The sequence below is a fragment of the Pleurodeles waltl genome, chromosome 6 (assembly GCF_031143425.1).
Source record: "Pleurodeles waltl isolate 20211129_DDA chromosome 6, aPleWal1.hap1.20221129, whole genome shotgun sequence".
NCBI classification, from domain to species: domain Eukaryota; kingdom Metazoa; phylum Chordata; class Amphibia; order Caudata; family Salamandridae; genus Pleurodeles; species Pleurodeles waltl.
The window spans coordinates 42,015,822-42,041,961 of record NC_090445.1 but is presented as its reverse complement, the minus strand read 5'-3'; the positions used below and the strand labels follow the sequence as shown (position 1 = coordinate 42,041,961).

The following is a 26,140-nucleotide window of genomic DNA, read 5'->3' as shown; positions in this document are numbered from 1 at the left end:
GGATACATTTTCATTCAAGAGGGGGTGAAAGTTGACTGCCCGCAAATCACAGACAAACAGGCCAAAGCACCGAGCACTGTATCGAGGTACGCAGTTTCCTCAGAATAGCCAAATACTGTGGCAAATTCATCCCCAATCTAGCAACAATTGCAGAGCCTCTGAGGGCTCTCGCCAGGTTTGCTGCCCCATGGTCATAGGGCCAAAAGGAAGAAGCAGCATTCCAAATAATAAAGAGAGCCCCCTTGAGCAAAGCGACAATGGCCTACTTCAACCCAAAGAAAAAGACAGAACTCCTAGTTGATTCAAGCCCCATACGCCTTGGAGCCTTGCTCACCCAAGAAGTGGAAGCCGGGAGATGGGTGCCGTTGGCCTTTGCCAGCAAAGTACTCACACAGACAAACGCAGTCTGCACAAATTGAAAGAGAGGCCCTCACCAGTGCCAGGGCGATGGAAGAATACATCTACAGTGACTAACAGGGGGCCTGCCCGATTCCACAACCGCATGTGCAGTGCTGATGTAAGTAATGACCGGCTTGGGCCCAACAGGGAGCGGCTCACAGGAGGGTGCACAACAAACTCAGTGTTACACGAGATGGACTCATATTGCGGGAGCCCCCTGGTCTAAAGTGAGTCTTGACTTCAGGAGCTTTCCAGACGGAAGAGTCACCAACATTCTGGTGGACTCCACAGCATTCACCAATGTCGCAACAGTACTCGATAATGTCTTCACACTCCCGAAAGAAATCAAAACGGATAACGGGCTGCTGTTCCAATGAGCAGAATTTAAAGAACTACTCAACACTGCCCCAGTAGCCACAAGCAAATGGAGAAGCCGAGGGCTTCATGTGCACCCCAGTGGTGTAACAAAACTTGAGGTGGCACCTCTGTAAAGTCCATCCCCGCTGGACCCAGTCAAGGGTCTGCCGCCCATGCACAGTATACTGTGCTGAGGGGGGGCCCGCACCATGGGGGTTTGGAGGCCTTTGTTACACCACTGGGCCATCCTGAACAAAGCCCTTCGGATTGGCACGGTGGAGAAGACCATCCCCGAGCTCACCCTACAGAAATTCACAGGGGAAAACAGAGGGACACCACACGACTCTCTCACTGGTCACTGATGCTCACTGGACCCAGAAGGGATAGGATTCCTGTCCATCCAGGGTGGATACCCCTACCTTATGATCCTAAGGGTACTCATGTTTGACGAACACAGAAGAATGTGCGCGGAAGCCTGAAAGGATGGGTCACAGCAAGGAAAATCATGCAGGTGGATAAAGTGATCATCAAGGAACGAAGACCTGGGTGGAAGTTTCAGGAACCTTTCGAGCCAGGAGTCTGGACAGTGCTCAGCGTGTCTGGATGGACAAGGGACCAGGCACATCTTTCCACAGAATCGATCCCCGAAGCTCACATGAACCGGAAACAGAAGACGACGACGAAAAAATGGACACCGCATCCGACAGTGACAGGCCCTGTGGTGTCCCTCTGGACAACCATGCATAGGAGAGAGAGTACAGACCAGGACACAACCTTAGACTTAATCTCACACCAAGACAGCGACTCAGAGACGTTGTATATCATACTAAGTGACAAAGTTCAATGCCAGGTTGGGAAGGGATGTACTGAGCCACACGGGACAAGCCCCCGACGGCGCGCTGACCCAGTTGTGCATCGTGCGCTTTGAACATCCTCTGGCCAGGCGTGACCAGAATCTGTAATAAAGGGATGCCAGGCGGCACGTGCCCTGTCACCCGTGCCAAGTACCGTGTGTGTGGCTGCGTTTGTCATTGGTGTCAGTGATCCCGAAATGCTGCAGGGTGTCACCCTGCTACAGTGAGCACGCGTGGAAAACTTGATATTCTTATGTCATTCTTGTGCATTCTTCTGCTGTTCGAGGTTCGCAATTGTTGCTCGGGGTTTTTAAGTTTGTAGTGCCCTCTGGTGGCGGGTTTGAGCCACACGCGGTTGCTCTATTCATATCACATTCGCCGATTTGTAGCCCTTCTCTGCTGCTTTTATTTACATTTTTTCCAAGAAAACCATTACTGTGCCTAAAAAGGACAACCGCTGGGTAATTATCCATTCCTTCACCTCTAAAGGTAACTTGGATTTGAAAGCGCTGTTAAAACACTGGGTTTGTTATTACACATTTAACAAGCATTTGCGATGCAATCGGTCTCGCATTTGTGAGAGTTGGAGCTATTGGGGTTGTAAATGACTGTCTTTTACCCATGTGTTTTTGTTTGGAGAGGAATTATATGTGGGTTGAATTAGAAATGTTAGTTGTGGAATTGTGTAGTGTATTGTATAGTGGAATTATGTGGTAAGGTGAATAGATAGGGGTGAGAGCTGCAAAGTATAGAGAGAAAGGGAGAGGGCTAGGTAGTTTGTGCACGAGGTGGTGAATGAACTCCAGACAGGGGAGCAGAATGTGTGTGAGAAAGAGGAAACAGGGGTGACCAGGCCACAGATGCATACAGAGGGTGTACCTGCGTATGCAGAGGAAACCCCAAGAAGGAAGAATGTGGGTTTGAGGGAGAGAAATCTTGAAAAGCCACAGGAAAGAAGCTGTGCTTGAATACCTGAAGTGAACCAATATGAGAGAGACGGGAAGAGTGCAGGAGAGCAAGAGAGCTGTATGAGAGAGAGTACGAGGGGGGGGGACACAAGTGGGAGGGGTATGCATGGGGGTGGAAGCGAGAGGTGGACCAGTGCACAGCTTGAGGAGCTGTATGAAGGTAGCATGTGTGAGCAGGCAGTATAGAGAGGAGACAGGGAATGTGAGGGAGGGATTAGAGGGGGAGGGGGAATTGCAAGGTGAGGGGGTAGTGGGAGTGGGAGAGAGATGAGGGGCAGTGGGTGTGCAGGGGAGTGTAATTATGTGGTGCTGAGTGGTATTATGTGGAGTGTAATTATGTTGTGTAGTGCAGAATTGTATGGCATTGAATTGTGTGGTATTGTGTGGAATTATGTGGGATGGTTTGAAGTGGTATTATGTGGCATGGCATGGAATAGTCTTATAAAATGTCAAATTATGTGGCTTGTTGCAAAGTGAAATTCATTTTGTCTAGTGTAATTATGTGTTTTGAAACTTAGTGGAGATATGTGGAGTGTAAATGTAGGTTGGTGTGTAATTATGGGAGTTGGAATTATCTGGAGTTGAGTTCTGTGGAGTGTAATTATATTGTTTGGAGTGGAATGTAATTATGTAGCATATTCTTATTATGTGAAGTGGAATTTTGTGGCAAAGAGCGGAATTTAAATATGTGGAGTTTATTTTATTGGTTTGTAATTATGTGGCGTGGGATGATGTAGAGCAGAAGTGTGTGTGTAGTTGAATTGTGTAGCATGTTATCATGAGATGTTACAATGTGTTGTGTATAGCGGATTTATGCATCATGGATTAATTTGTTGTGGCATTGTGTAATATCTTCAGCCAGTTCGGATGGTTTATCCAACTGCGCTTTGCATTTATATCTTACAGGTATATACGTATTATACGAAAAGTGAAACTATAGGCTCCGACAATCAAAATGCTACTGAACATCTATGTCACTTACCTAAATTATCAATACTTTTTAAACAGGACAGCTCTCCTGCAAACCTCAGAAACAGAATCAAAGACAGGTTCAGAGAGCTTGAAGACCGGCACCCATTTAATACTACCAATAATCATAACTTTAGTTAAAATATTTGTAAGATTATGGTGACCATGATTTATAAACAATATTGCACCACTCATCAGGCAGGGTGTCAGCGTAGCATACCTGCAGCTCTCTACACAGTTTCCTCACAGTCATCTGGTCCATAGTTGTTAAGAACTTGTCTGACTGTTTATGTAGTTTCAGCTAGACTGTGGCAAAGGGAAGCAAATACTGGCTTATCAATTAAATTAGGTCTGACTGAATTTTTTTCAGGTAACCATGTGCGACTGCTGATAAGCCAACAATCAACAGTGAACTTGGGTAAGGAGAGCTTTAAATGGCCTAGTTAATTATTGCTTTCTAGACGCTGATGGGATAATCTAGGACTGTGTAAAATCCCAATCGCAGGCCAGCTGTTTAATAGAACATACACAGGCACATGCAACACCGTGCGAGGGAATGTCATGGCTGGCTGCCAGGCACAATATCTCAGTCCTGTCAGTGGATACAACATGTCCTTTATACAAACAGATAAAATAAGTGATGTGTTTTAAGGCACATGTATGGATGTCTCCCGCGTGTTTCATTTATGCAAATCGACATGGGAATTGTATTAGCCAGAAATACATTTCATGTCACTGAAACATTTTTATTAAGAAACGTGTGAGGGGCCTCAGGTTTGCTCCCGTTAAAAGAGCACATTCACTAGACACTCAATCTTCTAGGTCTCAAAACCATAATAGGAAAATGGTTCCGCTCCGTTTGTAGGGCTAGTTAAGTTCACAGAAGAATAAATCCAGTTAGGAGCTAGGGGGCACTCTGCTGTTTCTAAAGAGTGTTTTTCAAAGGCTGGAGGCATAGCGGCTAGAAAACAAAACACGCTTCCCATGATTGCTGAATGATAATTGAATAGACTTTACTCCAAAGAAGTTCACCTCAGCTAGGTACATCTCAACCAAGAGGGTTAGGGAGCCGTCTTGGTTGCTTTTCAGGTTCCTCATTTTGAATACGCAAAGCTTCCCCGCTCTCCCTCCTACGTCTCCCATGCCTGCTATCTATGGGGTAGGACAGGGCTTAATTAGTAAATAAAAACGTGCCAGTGCTCAAAGCCCACCTCTAAAACACGCGGCTGCTGCAATTAAATGTGGGAACACGGAGTACTGAGGCAGCGTAATCCTGAAGCCATCTCGGGCCTCTCCAATCCATTTACAGCCACTCCCTGCCCCTTCAGCTCACTCTTGCAGCTTTCTGCTTTCTCCCATTGTGACGTTTTTTTCGTTTTTCTCTTCCTCTGTCTTTCCCATATGTGTCTTTTGCTGCAGCAAACGCTTGAGGCAGAAGAATAAGCGCTGGCCCTCAAAAATAGGTCCCCGTGCTCTGCACCGGAAACAACAAGCACAAATTAAGCACTGGTGTAGGACCAATTAAAACAAGCATTGGGCTCGCATCTCTGCAACGACAGCCAGCAAGAGAAAAGAGATCCTACTTCTTAATGCAGGGCCAATCCCATCGCCCCAGAAACCACTTAAAGCCAGGAAATGTAACAAATAACTGCAAATTACAACAAAATGTTCAATTTCAAAAAGCATCACAATTGGCCAGCTCTGTGTCGTGGCACTATTTACCGCTCACAGCAGAAGAACCAGACAGGTAAAGCTTGCAAGATTTTAAGGCGGTAGCATGCAATGCCCTTTCGGAGACCCTTGAAAGAAACACCACTGGCAGGCGCTCTTGCCAGTGTATGATGACCTACGTGTATTAAAAGGCAATCCTCAAATACTCAAAAGCAATCCGTGGCATGTAACCGAAGACAGGGGGCTGGCCGGGGTTAGTCATTCTGACTCGTGTAAAAGGGACAGAGGCATCAGTCTGGGCTCGGTGCTGCCGCTTCCATGCATAATAAAATGAGGCTAGGTGTCTCTGAAAGCCGCTTGAGTACACACAAACAAATGCAGCCATCCTTGTGTCCCCTGCTGCAAGATCAGCATGTGTGCAAAGTGAAAGCAAGGGAACAGGGTGACAGGAGGATGAAACGCTGACATTTTGCTAATGAATATTTATTTACTCTGAATGTTGAATCTGCATAGAAAATGAGTTACCATAGAAAATTAATACACAAGTTTAAAATGTGCCTACTTGAGTGACCACCAATAATCACAAAGTGTACTTATTAACAACTTATTAATATAAAATGCTGAGCTTATGTTTGGACTAATGTAGTAATATGTCATATTAATGGTTATGTATTATGTAGTTGCTTTATTAATCATAGGCCTTAATTTAGCGAGGTCTTGAGACTAGTTGCACGGCCTCATGTCAAGTTGCATTGCTTAAACAAAGCTTAAAATGGCTGCTTAGAGAATTAAATTGTGATTTTCCACTGCGTTGACCAAATGCTAGTAGCTGAAATTCTTTCCCATGAGAATTGCTTGCTAGAAAAATGTTGTACTAGCTATAGATACTTTGTATAACTTAGTGTGTGTAAAGGCAACCTTCCCAGGAGCAGGCAATGGATGCACTGACTGGAGTATGAGCCAATACAATATTGTTACCTGATGAGCACAATGACAGGAACAGGAGAAGAGGAGCCAATCCTCGACATGTGAACACTGGGTTTAGTAAATTCTCAGATTTGAGGTTCTACTTTCATTGGACTAAACGTAAACGTACGATTCTTTGACCAATAGCAACGTGGGAAGTAGTTTTAGGGAATATAACTTAGCCAGACTGCACCAAGAGGAGAGATGCCATTTAGCCATATTCTTTCCAGCCTGCTCCGGGAGGAGATGCGCCATTATTTATTTGATCGTCCAGAGAGGAGACGTGCTTAACCTTTCTTAACTTTGTTGTCTAGAAGTGACATTCTATTATGTCTGTTCTTGAAACATTTCGATCTTGAACTCTATTACTGAATACCGGTGCTTTGCTGACCGAACAGATGTCCAATTGACGAAGACTTACCGTTTGCAGAACCATACTGAGGCAAGGTATAAGACAATGTTACTGATTATTATGTCTATTTGCTTTTGTCCTTAGGTACCAACCGCTAATTTTGATAGAGCAATAGTTAGATGTTTTCCAAATTCGTGTTGACTAAATTGTTTTGCATGAAGCTTAAACATGCTATTCTAATCAGAAGGTTAGTTAGGATACTCACTGATGATGCTTACTAACTATTAACAACGGTTGATGTCTTTTCTTTGGTGAATCTAAATGTATGCCATTTCGTTTGCACAGTTATTATTTTAAGATTTGTACTGAACCTTTAGAATGTATAGTGGTCCAAGCTTTGATTAAATTACGATTCTTTAGGAGATTTGGTCAACTAGTATTTTTTCTGTATCTTTATCATTTGATTTTGAGCCTAAGTTACGGGATATTAGCATTGTTAATACAGGGAAATAAACATTCTAACTTTTACATAAAGGTGTGGTTATTCATGGCCAAGGGGTCATGGTGCATGGAAATTATTGACTCCCAAGACTGATGTTATTGATTGGTATTGCTATTGATTGGTTTTAAGATTGGGTGTTATAGTAGGAACTACTCTAAGTGCAGTCAACAGATCTATCGAACCTCTAATGCGTCCCCTTATAATCTTACGATAAGAAACCAAATAAGGTCAGATGCTCTAACAAGGAGAAACCCAAAAAGGCGTGAAATAAAAACCATGCATGTGGCATCAGGGAGGAGAAAGAGCCGGCGCTTTCCTCTCTCAGAGCCCAGAGCTGGCATCCATTTCCTAACCTATCGCAGAAAACCACCAGGAGCTCCATTTTTACCACTTTTTCTACAGCCCCCCATCAACCGGTTCTTCTGCTCCCCACAAACTCCTTCAGTGGAATGTAACCGAAGACAGGGGGCTGTGGAAGCCACCCGGAGCAGGAGACAGACAGATCCATTTTTACCACTGTTTCTCCAACCCTTCCCCCTATCATCGTTTCTTATCCCCCACCCAAACTGCTTAAACACTGACGGTTCATCCTTTTTTAATAATTAAAAGTATGCAAAAAGGTCTCATAAAATCTGAAAGAGCAGGAAGAATGGTTACATCTCCTGTGCAAGCCGTGACAGAACAATTTAATACAATTAATTGAAAGGAGCTGGGAGAGTTGGGGGCTGGGAAAGGAGGTCACTTGTCATCAACCATCTTTGGGAAAAGTGCTTTATATCCAAAAATCACACTGTATTCTTGGAAGGCACGGCTGCGGCCGTACAAACATGTAAGAGTACCCAGAAATACAATGTTTTAAACACGAAATTTGATGCGCAGGCAGTGCTGACCTCACAGCCCTCCAGATTGTGGTGGGAGAGACAAGTTAAACATTAAAGGGGGCACCATGCCAATAAAAGAAATATTCACAATGCTGTTTTTAATCATGCTGGAGTTCAAAAGGCTGGGAGAGTGCCTTCCCATGTTGCTGTGCTGAAACAAAAGAAACAAGCAGCTACGGGCAGTGAAGCTAAACACAGGCAAACACTCACAGGAAACAAATTTAAAAAGTAGTCCCGAAAAGAAGAGATATACAGATAAACAGTTGTTTGTCCCTGCTCCTGGGAGGAAACGAAAGTGAAAAAGGAGGAACAAAGAGGCAGGACTGGCCACTAACAAGCAAGAATTTTTTAAAGAACACTGAAACAAACTAAAAGGCTTTAAGCCCACAAGAGATGTATACAAGAGGTCGTATGCTTACGTGTGACCTAAAAATGATTTGATTAAAGTTACATTTCAGACTAATGACCCCACGCCTCCCCTTTCTTCCAAAAAGTTTTTTCTGCCAAAAACTAAGGTTGTGTTCTATTATTACATTTGCACTGATTTCAGAGTTCCCTTTAGGCTAGAACAGCTACTCTTAACCTTTTGACTTCTGTGGACCCCTTCTATATCACTAGTGGAAACCTGTGACCCCCAACTGAGTGAGCAATTTATAGGATTTGAAACTTAACAGTACACAGCAAATATAGAAACAAGCTAATCAAATAAACACACCCTATGAAACAATTTAGTTCACAAGCAAATAAATCAATATTTCAAATTTAATGGGAGATTAGAACCTCTCAAAATGTAAGTTTTATTTTTTAAAAGGTGAAGCCATATGTTAGATTTTAGCATATCGTGTGGCCCTATCACATGGTCTTCTTTGACCCTAATGCATGCTCTCTTCTCGTTGGCCCTTAACAGCGCCTCAGCTGCTTCCAGAGAGGGTTTTGTTTTCAAGTTTGCTTTTGTTTTTTAATGTATGTATGTATACTTTATTAATCTGCTCCCATTATGTAACTTTCCAAAAGCTGCGAACCCCCTTAGGAGGCGTGTCAGACCCCCAGGGGTCCACGGACCACATGTAAAGAACCACCGGGCTAGAACATGAGAGTTGGCCTCATTCAACAATCAATTTATGGGCTGACATATCACCATGGACTTCTTAATGCTCAACTGGACCCTAACTTGATGAGCGAGGCCTTTTTTGCCATAGATCTTTATTTGTTTTAAGAAAGTGAGTAACATAAGGGTACATGTTATATAAGTCGACATTCAACTATCATTTCCGCATATGTATACAAGGCAGACATTTCTTCACAACGTAATGTGTCCAGAGATTAAATTGTCAAACTTTGACATCCCATTGGCTATGCTTATTTCTACACTACGCACCTATTGGTGCAGGTTATAGTGCTAAGTATCGTCAAATGTTCTATGTATATGATCTTCCCTTGAACAACTTATGTAACCATAACGTATAACTTACAAAACCTTTTAGAGTGTGTGTGTGTGTGGGTGTGAGGGGGCACGAACAATGTACTTTGCGGACAGGGCGGTGCGTTACCTAGTGGGAGGAAGGAGAGCCGTCTCTTATTACGTTGGGTCTCCTGTGCACTACGTCCACCTTGGCCCGCAGCGTGTTTATTAGTCGCTCGACTTCTTCTAATAAGTTTGCCCAGTTTGGGGGTCTGGCTGGGGGGAGGGGGTTACGGCATGTGTTATCTATATGCAGTGGTTGCTGTTCCGCAAGTATCCATGCTCGCAAGTCTGATAACCAACCCATAGCTGGCGGTGTTGCACTAGATTTCCAGACAATTGCTAAGCAGCAATTTGCAAGAATCTGTGCTCGGTCTAAAACCTTGTTAGTAGCCTTTCGCAGTGGGGTTCGGTGTGTGAACCCCAATATATAATGTATTCCCTATGGGCATAATTTCCCTCCCATGATTTTATTTAGCATCTCAGTTATAGATTCCCAGAACTTAGACACATGAGTACATGTCCACACCATATGTAGGAAGTCCGTGTTGCAAGCTTGACATCTGGGGCACGTGCTCTCCTCTCCCGGATACGTGTTCCCACCTTGTAGGGGTGAGTTAAGTGTGGTGCAGGTGGTTAAATTGTGTGAATTTGTAACGGGCATTTGTGCAGATGATCTTCGGCACTAGGAAGGCCTGCACCCATTGTTTATCTGTGAGCGATGTTTGGAAAGCGGTTTCCCAGTGTGTCCTGAGCGCCCGGAACGGCTGTTCGCTGTCCATACATAACACATTGTATATGTTCGTGACCACACTTCTCGCTCCCCCCGGGATAAGAGGACCTGTAGCAGGGCGGACTTAGGTGGTACCCCATGTGTGTTGTTCCAGTATTGCGTGATGTATCGTGTTAGTGAAGCATATGTCAGGAAGGTGCCCGGTGTTATGCCATAGTTGCTGACCAAACAGTCATATGGGACTAAAATCTGGTCCTCGAATAGGTCACCCCATTCCATAATGCCTGTTCTCTCCCAAGCGGCCACCGTCGGTTCATAATGCTGGTCCGTGCATCCCGGCAGGACCCATAGCAGCAAAATGGGGGAGCATATGGATATTTTTGATGTTTGATGTGCGAGTAGATGTTCCAGAATTTCTTGGTAGTTTTCATAAGAATATTAATATAATCTCCTGGGATTTCTGGGCAAGATTTCATAATCCAGTTCAGCATCTTGGTGGGGGGCCGTGTCTGTAGCTGTCACCCAGCTTGTGTAAACTGTGCTGCCAGCCAGTGCATGGGTCATTGAAGCTGGGCAGCTGCGTAAGAATGTTCATAATTTGGCACAACAAGGCCTCCTCTCGATATGGGTGCGTAGAATTTATCTATGGACACCAGCCGTCTTCCCTTACCCCATATCAATGCTATAAAAAGGGAACGCATTTCAGTGAACATTTTACGTGGGAATAAGACCAGGATGGCTGAGAAGTAATAAAGTAATATGGGGAGCACTAACATATTGGAGATGGCAAGTCTGCCCATTGGGGAAAGGGGGGAGGGACGTCCAAAACTGCAAGGAGGACCTCGCGACCGTCAGAGCCCTGCCAATATTCACATCTATAAGGTCCCTTTCCGTGTGGTATATTCTGATCCTCAAATATTTGACAGTATTACAGGATCATGTCGGGGGGGGGCAACTGTTCACGCTGTTCTTCAGTTAAGGATGTGAGGGAAAACAGACAGGATTTCTCCCAGTTTACTCTGATGCCATGCCGAATTGTTGTAATAGTGTCATCAGTTGGGACAGCACCCTAGGGTCATTGCGAAGATATACTAGGGCATCATCCACGTAAAGTGATATAATGTGCCAACTATCGCCCATCCGTAATCCCCATTCAGGAATGCGCATCCGGAGGGCATGTGCCAGGGGCTCCATCGCCAATGAAAAAAGCAGTGGCGACAGGGGGTATCCCTGTCGGGTCCCACGTTCAATAATAATGGGGTCCGAAATCAGGTTGCCTGTCTTTGCTCGTGCTAATGGTGTGTGATGGAGAAGGACGATCCACCTAAGGAAGCTAAGGCCAATGCCCATTGTTTTTAACACCTTCATCAAGTAGTCCCAACCCAATGTGTCAAATGCTTTTTGTATGTCTAGTGATGCTACCCAAGTCCCATCCCCACATTTTGCGCCCAGCACGATTGGGAACAAAACGACGGAGGTTCAGAAACATGCTTCTGCCCGCCCGGAATGAATCTGTTCGGGTCAGGGTGGATCAGCCCTGCAATTATGGGTGATAGTCTGTTCGCCAGTACACGGCCAAGTATTTGTAGTCCGAGTTGATTTGTGAAAATGGGCGATATGACTCCATCATTAGCGGGTCTCTACCCAGTGTGGGTAACACCACCAGTGTCGCCTTGTGCATGCAAGTAAGTAGGATCCCCTTGGTGTATGCAGTGTTGTAAGTTGTTAATAGTCTGGGGGCTAATAATGTCTGGTACTTGGCGTAGAATTCGATTGGCCACCCATCAGTGCCCAGAGTCTTACCCGTGCCGTATGTTTGATTGCCTCCTTTATTTCCAATATTTTCAGGAGGAGTCTCTAGTGCATAGCGGTCCTCTGGTTCCACGTGCGGTATGCATAGGTCATTTAGAAATATTCCTATCTGGACACCCTCAGTGTGCGATGCTGAAGCAGTGTATAATTTGGAGTAGTACATGCAAAATGCAGAATGAATATCCGCCTGCGTGTTAATCAACTGTCCGTCCCCCTCCCGTATAGCGGCAATTGGGGCACGAGTAGTCTCGGAGCTCAAAAGCCAGGCCAAGAGTTTGCCCGCTTTATCCCCATCCACATGCTTTGGCACCTAGTATTCCTTGTAGTCCAGTTGACCGAGTCTATCTAGGACCTCTTTGTATGCAATGCATGTGTTCGCCAGAGGAGAGGCAGCGGTCTCATCTGTGAGTAAGAGTTGCTCATAGTGTCGTATTTTGGACTCTAGTTCCTGAAGTTCCCTGCCTAAGAGTAGTCTGACACCGGAGTTCGTTTTTATCGCATGACCCAGAGTACTACCTTGAACACATCCCATTCAAACCCCGCATCTGATGCTATACCCGTTTTTGTCTCATAAGTTTTAATGTGCTCTCTAATGAGCCCCTGTATGCCCAAATCTGTAGGGCTGGGGCTGAGGGGGTGGGGGGGAGGGAGTTCGGCTCTACCTCAGCCAAATTCACAGGGGTGAGTGGTCCGACAGTGAGCGACCAAGATATTTGGCATTGGTAATCTTCAACAGCACTTCCGAATTACAAGTGAAATGATCTATCCTGGTGTGTAGATCATGCAATCCTGAATAATATGAATATCCGGGTGTGGTGGGATATAGACCACTCCATGCGTCTTGGAGTTGGTTGTGGGTTGCCCATTGGTGCAAATGTTGTGTAATTGTTATAGATTGGGCACCTGACACCGGTGGGGGTGACTGGTCCAACTGTGTCTGGGATGGTATTGTAGCCTCCCCCCCAGTAGCATGGCGCTGTCGGGTTATGTAGTAGGTCTGTGGTGGGTGATTGCAAGAACGTAGCTTGATTAGAGTTAAGGGGCATAGAGTCAAAATATAGATATTGGTACTCCATCTAGGTTCCCTTCTAGTATTGCATACCATCCCTCTGGATCTGTTCTGGTGTGTAGCACCTCTAATGGCACACCCGGTGCCACCCAGATAAGGGTCCTCCTAGCGTACCTAGAGTATGTGGTCCCCACCAGTGTGCCCCGCCAGCATTTGCGTACCTTCTTCAAGTCTAATGGAGTGAAATGCATATCCTGCAACAGCGCCATATGTATTTTACACTGTCGTAAAAACTGATATACCCTGTAGCTTTTAATGAACCCTGTCAACCCTCTTACATTCCATGTCAAAAAAGAGTATTGTGACATTTACTTAATAAAGTGGTATAGTCTGCCTGTGTCCTGTGAGGCATTAGTGATGTCATCTGAAGGTTCTGACCCCTTTGCGTCCGACTCACGCCCACCACTGCACCATTCCCCTCCCATCACACCCTCTGATATGCGCAACCAACTATAACTGTTAGAAACATATAAAACAATCCCTCTGTCATAAGTACGGCAGTAAACTCCCCATCCCAGGCAGTAGCGAGAACTGCTGATCTGCCAAATTCTCTATAATGCTTACAAGCAACAATATTAACATCTGTTCAACTCTGAATACACCTTTGGTAAAGACCTAGTCATTGCCCTAGAGGAAGGCTGGGATAGAGCTGAGATACAGGCCCGGCCCTCACCCGACACTTTTAATCAAGGCGTGGAAGCAGCCAAGGCGCAGTTGGCCCCTCCTAGAGTTTTGGGGTCCAGTGACAGGAAAAAGCTTAGTCAACCTTGGTTCTCTAGTGAACTAAAGAGGCTGCAGAGAAACTACCGGCGACAGGAACGCCTCTGGAAATTAAATCCAGTTCTGGAGCAGAAGGTAGAATTAAAAGCTGCTCTCTGTGCCTACAAAGTGGCTCGTTTTGCAGCCAAATCGAAATATTATATCACTAAGGTGAAGGAGGCAGAGAATGCCCCGAGAACTCTTTAACGTAATAAAACTGCTATCTTCCCCTCTTAGGCCTCGGGACCTGGAGAATTCTCAGGAATTCTGTGACAAGGTCGCGGAGCATTTTGAAAACAAAAATCTCCAAATACATGCCACCTTTGACCCCCCATGTAATTTCCAGAGAATCTCTGGTAGACTTGGCCTCAGATATTAATTTAAGAGACACTTTTTTAATGGACTTTCATGCCCCTACTCAGGACCAGGTCAAAAAGATGATTTGTGATATAAAGTCAGGCTCCCCTTTGGATCCGTGCCCCCCGCCCATTTTCAGATTAGTCCCTGACCTGATGGCTCGGGTTTTAGTCCTGATCTTCCAGGAAGTGTTACACTCTGGGATTTATCCCCCCTCCTGGAAGGAATCAACAGTCTTACCATTAAAGAAAAAAACAGACGGGGATAGCAAAGACTTAAATAACTTACGGCCTATTGCACTTCTCCCCTTTTTGGGCAAAATTCTAGAGAAATTGCTGAACAAGGAATTGGCAGAATTCCTAGTGGATGGGGGAAGTCTCGACTTCAAAAAAACGCACAGTACAGAGACTGCTCTGATCTCCTCTTCCGACTCTATTCAGAAATTGATTGATGATGGTCAAGGGGCTATCCTAGTACTGCTGGACTTGTCAGCAGCATTTGACACGATCTCACCTTATCTTTTGATTTCCCGCTTCAGTCAAGCAGGAATTAGAGGTCGCGCCCTTAAGCTTTTAGAATCTTTCTTGTCTAATAGGTGGATAACTGTAAGTTGTGGCAACTTCCGATCCTCCCCTTTCCTTTTGCCATGTGGGATTCCTCAGGGTTCATCTTTAAGCCCTACCTTGTTCAACCTCTATGTTGCACCTTGGCCGACATCATCCGCTCGTTTGGGTTTATCCCTACCTCCTATGCTGATGATACTCCGTTGATAGTCCCGATTGCACAACCTTGGGAGGAGGTTGTGGATCGGTTCAGCAATTGCATGCAAAGTGTAAGCAAATGGATGAAGACAAACTGGCTGAAAATGAATGCCACTAAAACAGAAATTCTTTGCTTTGGGCCGGCAAAAGAACTATGGAACTCACTTTGGTGGCCAGTAGACTGTGGGAGTCCTCCAGCTCTGACCACGGTCAGTAGGAATCTGGGCGTTTTCTTTGACGACCACTTGTCTTTCAGAAATCACATAAATCATACGCTGAAGACATACCTTTGGCTGATCAATATGCTTCGCAAAATTTTCCCTTACCTTACGCAGGAATGTAGAATCTCGGCAGTCTTAGCACTAGTAAGGTCGAAAGTTGACTACTGTAACGCCCTTCTCCTGAATGTGGATAAGGAATCGATCACTAAGCTGCAGATGGTCCAAAATGCAGCAGCCAGAGCAATTTTAAATTTCCCAAGGTGGAAATCAGTTAGCGGCAGTCTTAAGAAACTACACTGGCTCCCAGTGTCCCAGCAGATAATTTTTAAAGTGCTCTGTTTAACCCACAAAGCAATCCATGGAATAGGCCCCAGGTATCTCACCACCAGGCTTTGTTGGTATGCTCTCAAAAGAAACCTGAGGTCCGCTAAAGGTTTTAGAAATCAGGTTCTTCGCACAAAGAGAGCAAGATGGGGGGACAAAGCTTTCACGGTGGCAGCCACTAAAGGTTGGAATTCATTGCCACTGACTATTAGGAAAGAACCAGCCTATCTGAAGTTTAGGAAACTGGTCAAGACTTAGCTCTTTCCGCGATAGTCGGATGTTTTTCTTTTCTGAGGGGGGGGGGATTAAAGGTGGGTTTGTTAGTCCTTCTATTGCTCTCACCTTCTACTCCTTTTAGCGCTTCGATGCTCCTCGTGAGTCGGAATGCGCTTTACAAATACCACATACATACATACATATGTGGAGGGGTAGCGTGGCTTACCAATCAGATGCACATACCTTAAAGTCTAGCAAAACATTAATACTCAGCCCCTAGGATAAGAACATCAACCCTGCCTCTTGGATTATATAGGAGAGGACATGTATACAGGGCCCTTCCTAAACCCCAGTTCATAACCATAGTGATATTGAGTCTTATATCAAGACGTCTGAAGTTTGTGGAGTCAGGGACGGGCCTCCCCCAGTAGTGCATTTGTCAGTTCGCCGTCCATCTCGAGGGTGTTATCATCTAGTTGTTCCTGTATTGCCATGGGTGGAGACGGGGACCTCGCCCGATGTTCCACCTCCGCCAACACCTGTGCTCTTTCCTTTGCCGCTTGTTCCTTAGATGGCCCCATCCTTGTTCACCGCCTACGTGTGCCCTTGTCCTCCCCGTCTCATGTTCCTTGCCGCTTGCGCTGGTGTCTTCGGCATCTCACTAGTTAGATCTATGCTTTCCATCCATGTCTCTTCCGGTGTGGTACAGAAAGTGGCGACACCATTGAACGTGATCCAGAGGGTTGCTGGGAATTACAGTGCATATTTAATATTATGGTCTCTGACTGTGTGTTTGACCAGAAGGAAAGATGTTCGCTTACGTTGCACTTCCAAGGTATAGGCTGGGTAAATATGTACCAGCGAGTTCAATATCCTCCATGGGCCACGTGTGCAGGCCACCCATAGTATATGGTCTCTGTTCTGATAATTGAAGAGGTGGGCCACCACTAGGCGCAGAGGGGGGGCCCGGAGGGGGAGGCCTGCCCGGGACCCTGTGGGCTCTCTCAACAGAGAAAACAGACAAGTGTTTACCCTGCAGTACTGTTTTAAAGAGCCGGTCTTCGATGTGCAAGTCCATGCTGGAACACTCCTCGGGCTCCGGGAGACCCACCACATGTATTTTGTTAAGGCGGGATCTTCCCTCCTGGTCCTCTACTCGTTGTCGCAACTGAGTCACCTCCTTCTGCAATGCCCCAATATGGGAAGTAGCGTCCACTACCGTTGGTCTCAAGGTGGACACTGTGGCTTCTGTGGTTTTGACTCATTCTTTTTATGATCTTCTTGCATGTGGCCCATATCAATGCACAGTGCGTCAATCTTGGGTTCCATTTTGCTCTTAATGACAAGTCCTGCGCTTAGTATTTAGTTGAATATTTGGGAGTGCTCTGCTAGTGTCGCCACTAGGGAGGCATTCGGGGGACATCTATGTTCTCCAAGCGCATCATCCTTCTGCGACCCGGGGACACTCGCCGCGGGTTTGTCTGTTTTGTTGCGACCCATCTAAGTTTCGTTGTTCTTGCCTGCGTTTTGCAGTTTATTGCTGCCAGGGTTGTTAGGAGGCCTTATCGTTAGTTTAATATGGCCAGCATGCAATGAGACACCCATTTAATGCTTCCTTTATTAGTAGCTGCTTGCTCCCGCCGGTGTGTGGTTACTGTGCATTAATCAAAGCCAAAGTGTCTTTCCCAATGCTGGGCTGTAGGAGGCCGCTAGCCCATTTTTTCGTGCTATGATACTTCACCCCCCTCTCCTGTGCATCCTCCTTACTTCCACTTATTAGCTGTTAGCCGTGATATTCTTTCTGGGAATCACCCGGAGCACGGGTCATTGACTGGAGGATTGTAGGGGGGGTGGGGATGGAGCGCCGCAGGCAGTTAGCTCCTCTGAAGGTGCCCCCCACTTGGACATTCTTGGTGTCCACAGTGAGCCATCACCGGGCTACGTCAGGCCCACAAGAGTGCCGCCCGCCGGTAGAGCTGTCCGTTTGATCCCCAATACACTGCCTCCAGGCTAGGAGTACGTCCCCTTGCTGCGGGCCCGCCCGGGGAAGCCTCCATCCTAGAGTGATGCGCCTCATCTTGGCTGCGGTCCTCCGGCACTCCCTGCACGCTCCAGCACGTGTCTCAAGGAGCCCGTCGCCTCACTGCAGCATTGTGACCCAGCCCCTCGCCATCATCAAGCACGCTCCATCAGACGGGAGGCGCACCACGCTGCGGAAATTGGTTCGATACCTCAGTTCCTGGGCCCTTATTAATAGGCCTGACCGCGGGACCTTCAGGCCCGTGCCGCGGTCTCGCTCACACAGACGGCCGCGATTCCGTTGCAGCGGCTACGTCTCCTGCCTTGCCAGTTCCTCTTTTCCACCAGCAATATCTAGGGGGTGTCTGTTGTTGGGGCCCTCATGTCGTACATTTGTGAGGTTGGGTTGGAGCTTTTAATGCAGGATATATTCAGGGCCTGGAGCAAAGTCGATTTCAGACATCCACACCGGTCGCCATCTTGGCCACGCCTGCGAGGCCTTTTTGTTGTCGTTTTGTTTTGTTTATTTTTTTAACATTCAATAAATTTCCCATGAAAGTGTATAATTTTCGTTGTTGTGACTGTTGTATTGCGCGGTGTGAGTGCGGCCTGCGCTAATGGTGTACAGCTTGTGCATGAAAAGAATACATGCACTCTTAGTGTATGAACCATGAGGCTCGAGCCTCAAGACTTTATTAGCTCTCCTGTTACGTCACAGGAACAAAACCATTTTCAGAGCCCAGCCAGAGTGAGGACTCTTTTTACCCTTCATACAGAAGGGTAAATTGGACAGACCCAATCCCAACATAACAGTGACCTTACATCGTATGTTTTCTTTCGAAAAACCTTAAGGACAATCTAATTATTCACTAATTCTCCAACCACCTTCTTAAAGTTGTTGATGACATTTGGATTACATATGAATTATGTATACATATAGCCTGAAATGACATGGGGACAGTCGTGTTTTTTGTTGAGTGTTAGTTAAAACTTGTAATTACTAGATCACACTGCCGAATGTCCGATCCATTAAGACTTTCCCGCTAGGCTGACTTGCGGAAACAGAGGTTTCGTCAGTCAGCCTAGTTGTAAAGTGGCATCAGCATTGTCTCTGGCTCATATTTGAGCCAGTGGCAATGCTGTCGCCTGCAGGGTTCAACAACACCCTCGCAATGTTCACTGTCTGCACTGCAGACGGTGAACATTGCAAGGGGGCTGTGCAAGGGGACCCCCCCTTGCCCATGCCAAGTGCATGGGCAGTGCAGGGGCCCACCTATGGCCCCCTGCACCTGTTCTCCGCTAGCATTTTCATGGCAGAGAACCAGATCATAATCAGCAGGGCGGCGTAACATGAAGCGCCGTCTTGGCTGATTCTGACCTATGCCACTGTCAGACCATCGGATCACCGATCCCGGCGGTCTCAGTGGTACCCTGGTCGGTATGACTACCAGGGTCTTAATTTGGCGGTCAGACCGCCAAAGCAGCGGCAGTCCTGACCACCATTGTGAGGCTGGCAGTCTCAAGACAGACCGCCTCGTAATGAGGCACTGAGCTTGGAAGCACGGGATAAGTTGTTATCCAACCTCTGCCATGTCTCCAAATATCTGCACAACTCTCTGCCACATTACTGCATGTGGAATACTTTCTGGAACTTGGGTTTAACATCTGTCCAAGAGATGGCATAATTGGTATCTCTTTCTTTCTATAGTGCTGTGACCTCATCTCTGGAACACAAAGGAATCGGGTAAAGAAGTCTAATAATTCTGCATTATCCCACTAGGCAATCATGCTTAAATATTATATAAATCACGATTTATTGTCATTTCTTTACTCTCATTCACCATAGTTTCGGATATCAATCCACTCTAATATTTAAAATATTAGAACATTTTTATTATACAAAATATTTTCTTGTACACTGGTACAGTCAGTTAATCAGGAATGTCAGTATTCATTTGGTGTGGCCTAGAGACAGCTTTAGCATTTATACCAACCTAATGCTTAGCAAAAAAAACAAAATAACAATGTGTATCTATGTATGGCATGCTTTAATTCAGGCCATGTCTTTCATTTCCTTATTTATTCATCTTTGCAGTGGGCACATTTTTACAATTATTTTTCCCAATTTTTTCACACATATGCCAACCATCTTTAGATGGCAACATATATTTTTTTTTTTACTTTTTTACCTTTCCACACTTAATACCTTTTGATTATGTCGGAATAAAATACTTTAAAAAAACCTGCAGCTTTGCCATAGTCATATCTATTGACTTTGTCAATGTGCGCTGGCGATTACTGTGAATTACATCAAATGCTTATCAAACATTGTCAATAAAACATAGTGAAAGCCTACATTGAGGATACAACCATTGGCAAGGCCAATAGGTCTTGCCTACGAGAGCTATTGGGTTTGTCAATGCTTTGTAGCCATGCTGAACAGTAGTGCATCTGCTGGACAGCATGGCTAAAAGTAATTTAAAACATTATTAAAGAAAAAAAACACTATGATGGGCTTGGCTCCCCCGAGGCTCAAGAGAGGGACGGAGGGCATGGGGCAACAACGCGGGAGGGGAGTGTAAAAAAAAAAAAAAAAACAAAAAAAAAAAAAAAAAACCAACAACATCATCATGCGGCCAGCGCTGGCCACATCATTGTTTTTTTATCTATTGCTCCCCCTGAGGCAGCAACAGGGAGGCAATTAAAGAAATGAGAGGCAATTAAAGGACAGTGGGAGGCATTTAATGGAGGGCCGAGGAGGCAATACAGAGGGAGGGAGGTAAATAACAGGAAAGGTGGGAGGGAAGGACACAGTTGAGGGATCTCACAGACAGGGAGGGTGTGCAGGAGGGGCTGAGTCAAGCAGGCTGACAACGGAGGTTGGGGGCAAGTATATGGACAATGGATGGTGGGAGGGATGGGCTAGGGGCAAGCAGACAGACAACGGAGGAGGGCTGGGGCAAGCAGATGGACAATTAAGGGTCAGAGGTGGAAGGGACAGGGGGACAAAGAAGGAATGGGAAGTACACAAGGGAGACACAAGTAATGCAGCCATGCTTCAAGGAAGAGACAAACACACAAAGAGGAAGGAAGTCCACAGAAAGTGACCAATAAGAAACAAGCAAACTACTGTGACAAAGAAACCAACCAATGGGCAGCCCTTTAAGCCCCCTGCAAGACAACAACATTTCTCGCAAGAGACATTGCACATGTTGTCTTAGACAAGACCTAATAAATTAGAGGTTTGTGTCAAGTGAGAAAGCCTTTGAGAATCTTAAATGTCAGATTGCCAAAGCCAGACAGCACAACTTCTTAATCTTTCACAGGTACTTGTTTTCACCGGATTAATTCTTTCAATTTTAAATGTTCTATTTTGGTAATGTAGTCTTTCATTTTCCACTATTGAATTATTAATCATCCCATGCTATCAAAACAAGGTAACTTTGTGTAAAAAACACTAGGCAAATGTAAACTTACTAGTCTAATGTAATTTACAAAGTGAGAAAACAAAAACATAAAAAGTGGCAAACCCTAGAAAAAGGAGGCAAAAATGTGGAGCTAAAGAATAAACAGGAAACAAAGGCAGATGATATAGCAATAGAATGAAGTATAAAGGAAGCAGTGACACACTAGCATAGTGGTGGCTGTTCCCTTGCCCTCACCTGTGGGCGCAGACTCAGGTACTCGTCAGACAGCTCCTGAAGCAAGTCAGGGCAGAGTTCCACACGGTGGGGACTTTCCACGCATGTTCCATTTGCCTGACCACCAGTGCCATCATACTCCAACTTTGCACTTGGAGAGGTGGGTGTGCTCCCCACCGAGCCCCTGCTCACCCTCACTGGAATCTTGGAATGAGGCGGTGAAGTGACTGGATGGTACTCAATGCAACGGATCGTCTCAGCTGCCTCCAACAACCCTCGTGGCGAGTGAGGTGAGCGAGGATCCTCAAACGGGTCCCCCTCCACATCCAAAGCAGTGTCCAGTGACATGTTGGATATAGACATGGTACCACCAAGGCTCCCAACTCTTAATGAGCGGACAGAGCCACCATAGCTCCCGCCACCCCCACTCAAAGAGGATGTACGAGATGGACGCTGGAGATCCATTGGCATGCTGCGTGACTTGTCCCGGGAAAGCTGGAATAGGGTATCAGGGCGAAGCCTGCGAAGTTGTCGTGGCACATGGCAGACAGACTCATACTCCGAGTCGGGCACACGGAAGGCACTACAGCCATAGCAGGTCTTGCTCCGGCAGCCACCCTCTTGGCAGCAGTTGGTGTTGCGTTCGGACCAACTCTCATACTCCGATAGGGCCATGTCGTCATTGAGTAGCATATTGTACTGAACGTGTGGCAGCCCAACGATGTCCACAGTGATGTCTTGGCCTTGGTAGGCTGGCCTCCCCAGCAGCTCATGGTGGCGGGCATAATAGTGGCGCACAGCTTGGCTAAGCTTGTCTTTCTCTGTCAGAAGTTTCTGAAGTCTCTCTAAGGAAAGGGCTTCCACTCGTGAGATGACCGTGTCAAATCGGTAAATGCGCTCCAGCACGTGGATGCACTTGCTGCATAAGAACTCACCCCGGCCATCCCGGGTCACCGTCTGGCCCAGTACATGTGAGAGCACCACCTGCAGGCTGGCTCGCCCACCATGGCCAAATATCCAGCGCCTCTGGTTGCCCTGAAGTCTAACAGCACATATACGACAAACATCATTCATGGCTTCTCCCCTGGAGTCCATTGTGGGGGGCTGGCCTGAAAAGAGAAAATGTAAACGTTAGGAGTGAGACAAATAAGAATATCAGCACAGCAAGAGGGAAAAGGAAGCAAAGTGTGATGGGAAGCCCAAGTACATGAGTAGAAAAATGAGAACACATGCACATTAACAAAGGACAAGGCAGGCCAAAAAGAGAACAGATGCAGCCTAAAGAGAACAATGAGGCAGAACAGAATCATGGGCGAGCAGTGAAAAGCCAGACTTGATCTACAAAATACTGGGTAGAACAAGAACAAAGGAGGGAGCTTAGCAAAAGCACAAGAGAGGATAACAAGAAGTGTCTAATAAGAGCACAAGGTGGTGTAATTAGAACACAGGAGAGACCTAGGAAGAGCACAGGATAAGCATAACATAAAGGGCATAATGAGAACACAGGTCTCACTGAAGCAAAGTTTCATGAATGAAGCACTGACGCAGTTGAATTAATGCACCAGGCCACAAATGGATCAGAATAGTATAACAAGAACCCACGAGGGAGAACAATCTGCAAATTACACTATATAGCATTTTGAAGGACAGTCAGAGATTATCCTTAGCCCTATTAAATCACTAGATAAGTTAGTTGCTTCTCAGGTAGTACAGAGATGTCTTAATGTGCTTCACCACAGCACCTTTCAAAAACTCCTCCATTTACAATTATGTCAATTGTAATCCATTGTCTGTTATAAAATATTCAGAAGTCTCTCTCTACCAAACACATACTTGACAAACTCCACTACCCGCTAAACCCACAAATGGACCAGAGCTGCCTGTTGCCAACTTGCTCCAAGCTCCACTGGGAACCTCCACCAGAGTAACCTAATTGATCACTGCTTATTGGGCGTTATTATTACCCATGCATGGAATGCAATAACCATGAATGTTCTACAGACTTTTATAGTGATGGTCACCAAATGTCCTCCCTGATGCTCCACTTTACAGTTCTCATTGCAATATGTCCTTCATGGTCAAGTTCCAACACTGTCCTTGTACCTTTCAGACCTACCAATAGATCTTACCTCCTAACTACCTTCTCCTCTACAGTCAATTCCTTAGCAACATGAAAATAAGCCAGGTCCTTCTAACTGCCTTACTACTCTGCCAAACCTTCTGCATTAGGCTTGGACACCTTGCATAAAGCTCTATTGTTTTCAATTGCCTGCTTCCACTTCACCTCCACCAACACAAACACACCACAACACTGAATACTACATTCTCGGAAATACCTATGCATTAACTGGGCATGGTGCTTCCATTATTACCTTCACCAAACTGTACTCTGGAGAGTCTCCATCCTTTGAGAAGTGATGACCCAGGTAGCCTCCATCCTCATTCCTGTTGTGCATTCTCCTGCCCACAATGCCATATGTTTAGCCTTCAGTATTCTCAACACTATCTCAAACATTACATTCTATTCTACTTCTACAGTCTCCTAGTACACCAACACATCTTATAAGAATGTCATTCCATCAATTTCTTTCAAAACAGTTATTCATCAGTTACTAGAAAACAAATGAGACTAATACCATCCCAAATGGCATACTCTTAAATGGGTATGTACCCTCTTATGCTGCAAAAGATAAGTGTTGACAGGCTTTACTTTGGTAATAAGAGACTAAGAATCTTGTGGCACTGTTCACCAATGCCAACATCTGTGATGTTGTGCAGGGATGGCTATTTACCGATATACTGGCAGTAAATCACAGAGGTTGACACATATCCTAGGTGCCTCATTGCCCTTACTTGCAAGTACTATTGGGACCAACCAACAGAGCTTTCTATTTCTTCCATGATATATTGCTATGACGTCCACATAGGTTTTTCCAGCTCGCTTTCATCTCCTTCCTTAGGGACGTGGGTACCTTGCTAACTTAAAGTATGCTGTATATAGTGCACGTCTTCAATACTGACTTATGGCAACCATTTTTTTTTTTTTTTTAAAGGGAGACAACTTCAGGAATTCTTTTTTCTCACTGGGTCCAACCACTTTATTCATACGCAATATCTCCTTCCTTAAAAAAACCTAGAAGGGATGATTGGGATCTAACATGAACTTCTAATCCTTCTTTCCATTTCATCCCTTAAACACAATGCCTAGCTTTCATTATGTATAGGGTGACGTATGTCATGCATCCTTTGATTTCAGCATCAAATTCTACCCCCTCTATTGCTTTCTTCCCATATATTATTAGCTTTCTTCCCAATTTCTTGACGATTGTTGGCCCACATTTCTCTCCCTGCTACTCTTCTGTTAGCTTGTTTTGGGATCCAGTCTCTGCCATCATCCTTACACATGTTCCACTTACAGATACACTACAATTCAGACTTTCACATCAACAGAATTGCCTGCACAGTCCTCACCTTATAAACTCTTTGCTGGATGCCTATTTTACAATCTCAAATCCTTAAAACCCTAGTATATTTACACTTTACCTCTTTGGCAACCTCCTTTTCACACCCTTGCAAAATACCTATTTTTGTTGCAATACTGTAATTTTGCAGGAAATACTTTAGCATTACCAGGATGTTTCCTGTTCTCTAACCTGTAACGTTCCGAAGTAATTTCCTTTCTCTCACCTTTAATTTGAGACTAGAATTCAACATCAGTTTAAATACACTGTACTTCCTCAAATCCTCCTCTTTTTAAGGGATCGCCTTCATGGAACGTACCATATTTACCATTCCTCTAACTTTTTCTACTTCCTGTTCAAGTATGAGCTTCTCACTCATTCATGGACTTTCCTGCCACTCATTTTTCTAATAATTTCTTCCGGTTTCATCAACAGGAGTGCCAGACTTATATAAAGCTTACTCAAAACAGTTCTCAACTGTGTCTTTTTTTTTTTTTTTTTTAAACTTGTGTGCATGGCTGTCTACAATTTAATTTACACATGTGCAGTTATTCTCATTCATTAATTCTGATAGATTGTAGACAAGATGTGCAGATGCATGGCATATTTTGTGGTCTGTTGCGCTCGCTCCCACTCAGCTCAGCCACCTTCTCGTTGACTAGGATGGTCACAGCAGTCACTTGGCAGCAAACTAAAACAGAACCTGTGAAGAACTGGACTGTGTCTATTGTGGTCATTTAGTCATACCCCATCCAGCCATCACGCGTTAGATAAGGCGAGCACTTGTGGCCCCACGTGACAACTCGCTACACCTCTGTAGATTAGTTTTCTTTATGCTTTTTGACTGCCATGTGGGTTAAGTCAAACAATCACCAACATGAGCCTGGGAAAGTGGGGAAGGCGGCTCAGAGTGAAAGTCTTAGACCACACCCTCTGATTTTTCCAATTGTGACAGGCAGGCCGTCCACTACACAGGCTAATGTCATCACTCTTCTTAAAAAGGCCAATGCAAACCCTGAGTCACTGTCAAAATTTAGACCTGTTTCTCTATTGCCAGTGGCAGCTAAGGTCCTGAAAAGATTGGTATATCAACAGCTTACCACTTTCCGGGAACATAATAACCTGCTTCACCCCTCACAATCTGGGTTTAGAGCCCATCACAGCACCGAGACATCCTTATTTGAGATCTCAGAGTCCCTTAGATTCAATCTAGACTCTGGCTTTAATGTTGCCCTGCTGCTGTTGGCCATGTCGGCCGCATCTGGTACAGTCGACCATGAGATCTTGCTGCTCAGGCTAAAGCACTTGGGAGTGACTGGCATAGACTGAGTGGATGAGGTCCTTTCTGGCTATCCGGGAGCGGGTTGTTTGGATGAAGCCATTTGC

General features: G+C 45.4%; 1 protein-coding gene across 2 annotated transcripts in view; it reads right to left on the bottom strand.

The window, feature by feature from the left end:
- Nucleotides 1–26,140, bottom strand: part of LOC138299137 (putative leucine-rich repeat-containing protein DDB_G0290503) — a 149,403-nt gene that overhangs the window by 44,694 nt on the left and 78,569 nt on the right. For both annotated transcript variants that reach the window (XM_069237187.1, XM_069237188.1), the window contains exon 2: nucleotides 21,315–22,402. In XM_069237187.1, the coding sequence (XP_069093288.1) occupies nucleotides 21,315–22,402 (1,088 nt within the window). The remainder of the gene's footprint in view (nucleotides 1–21,314; nucleotides 22,403–26,140) is intronic.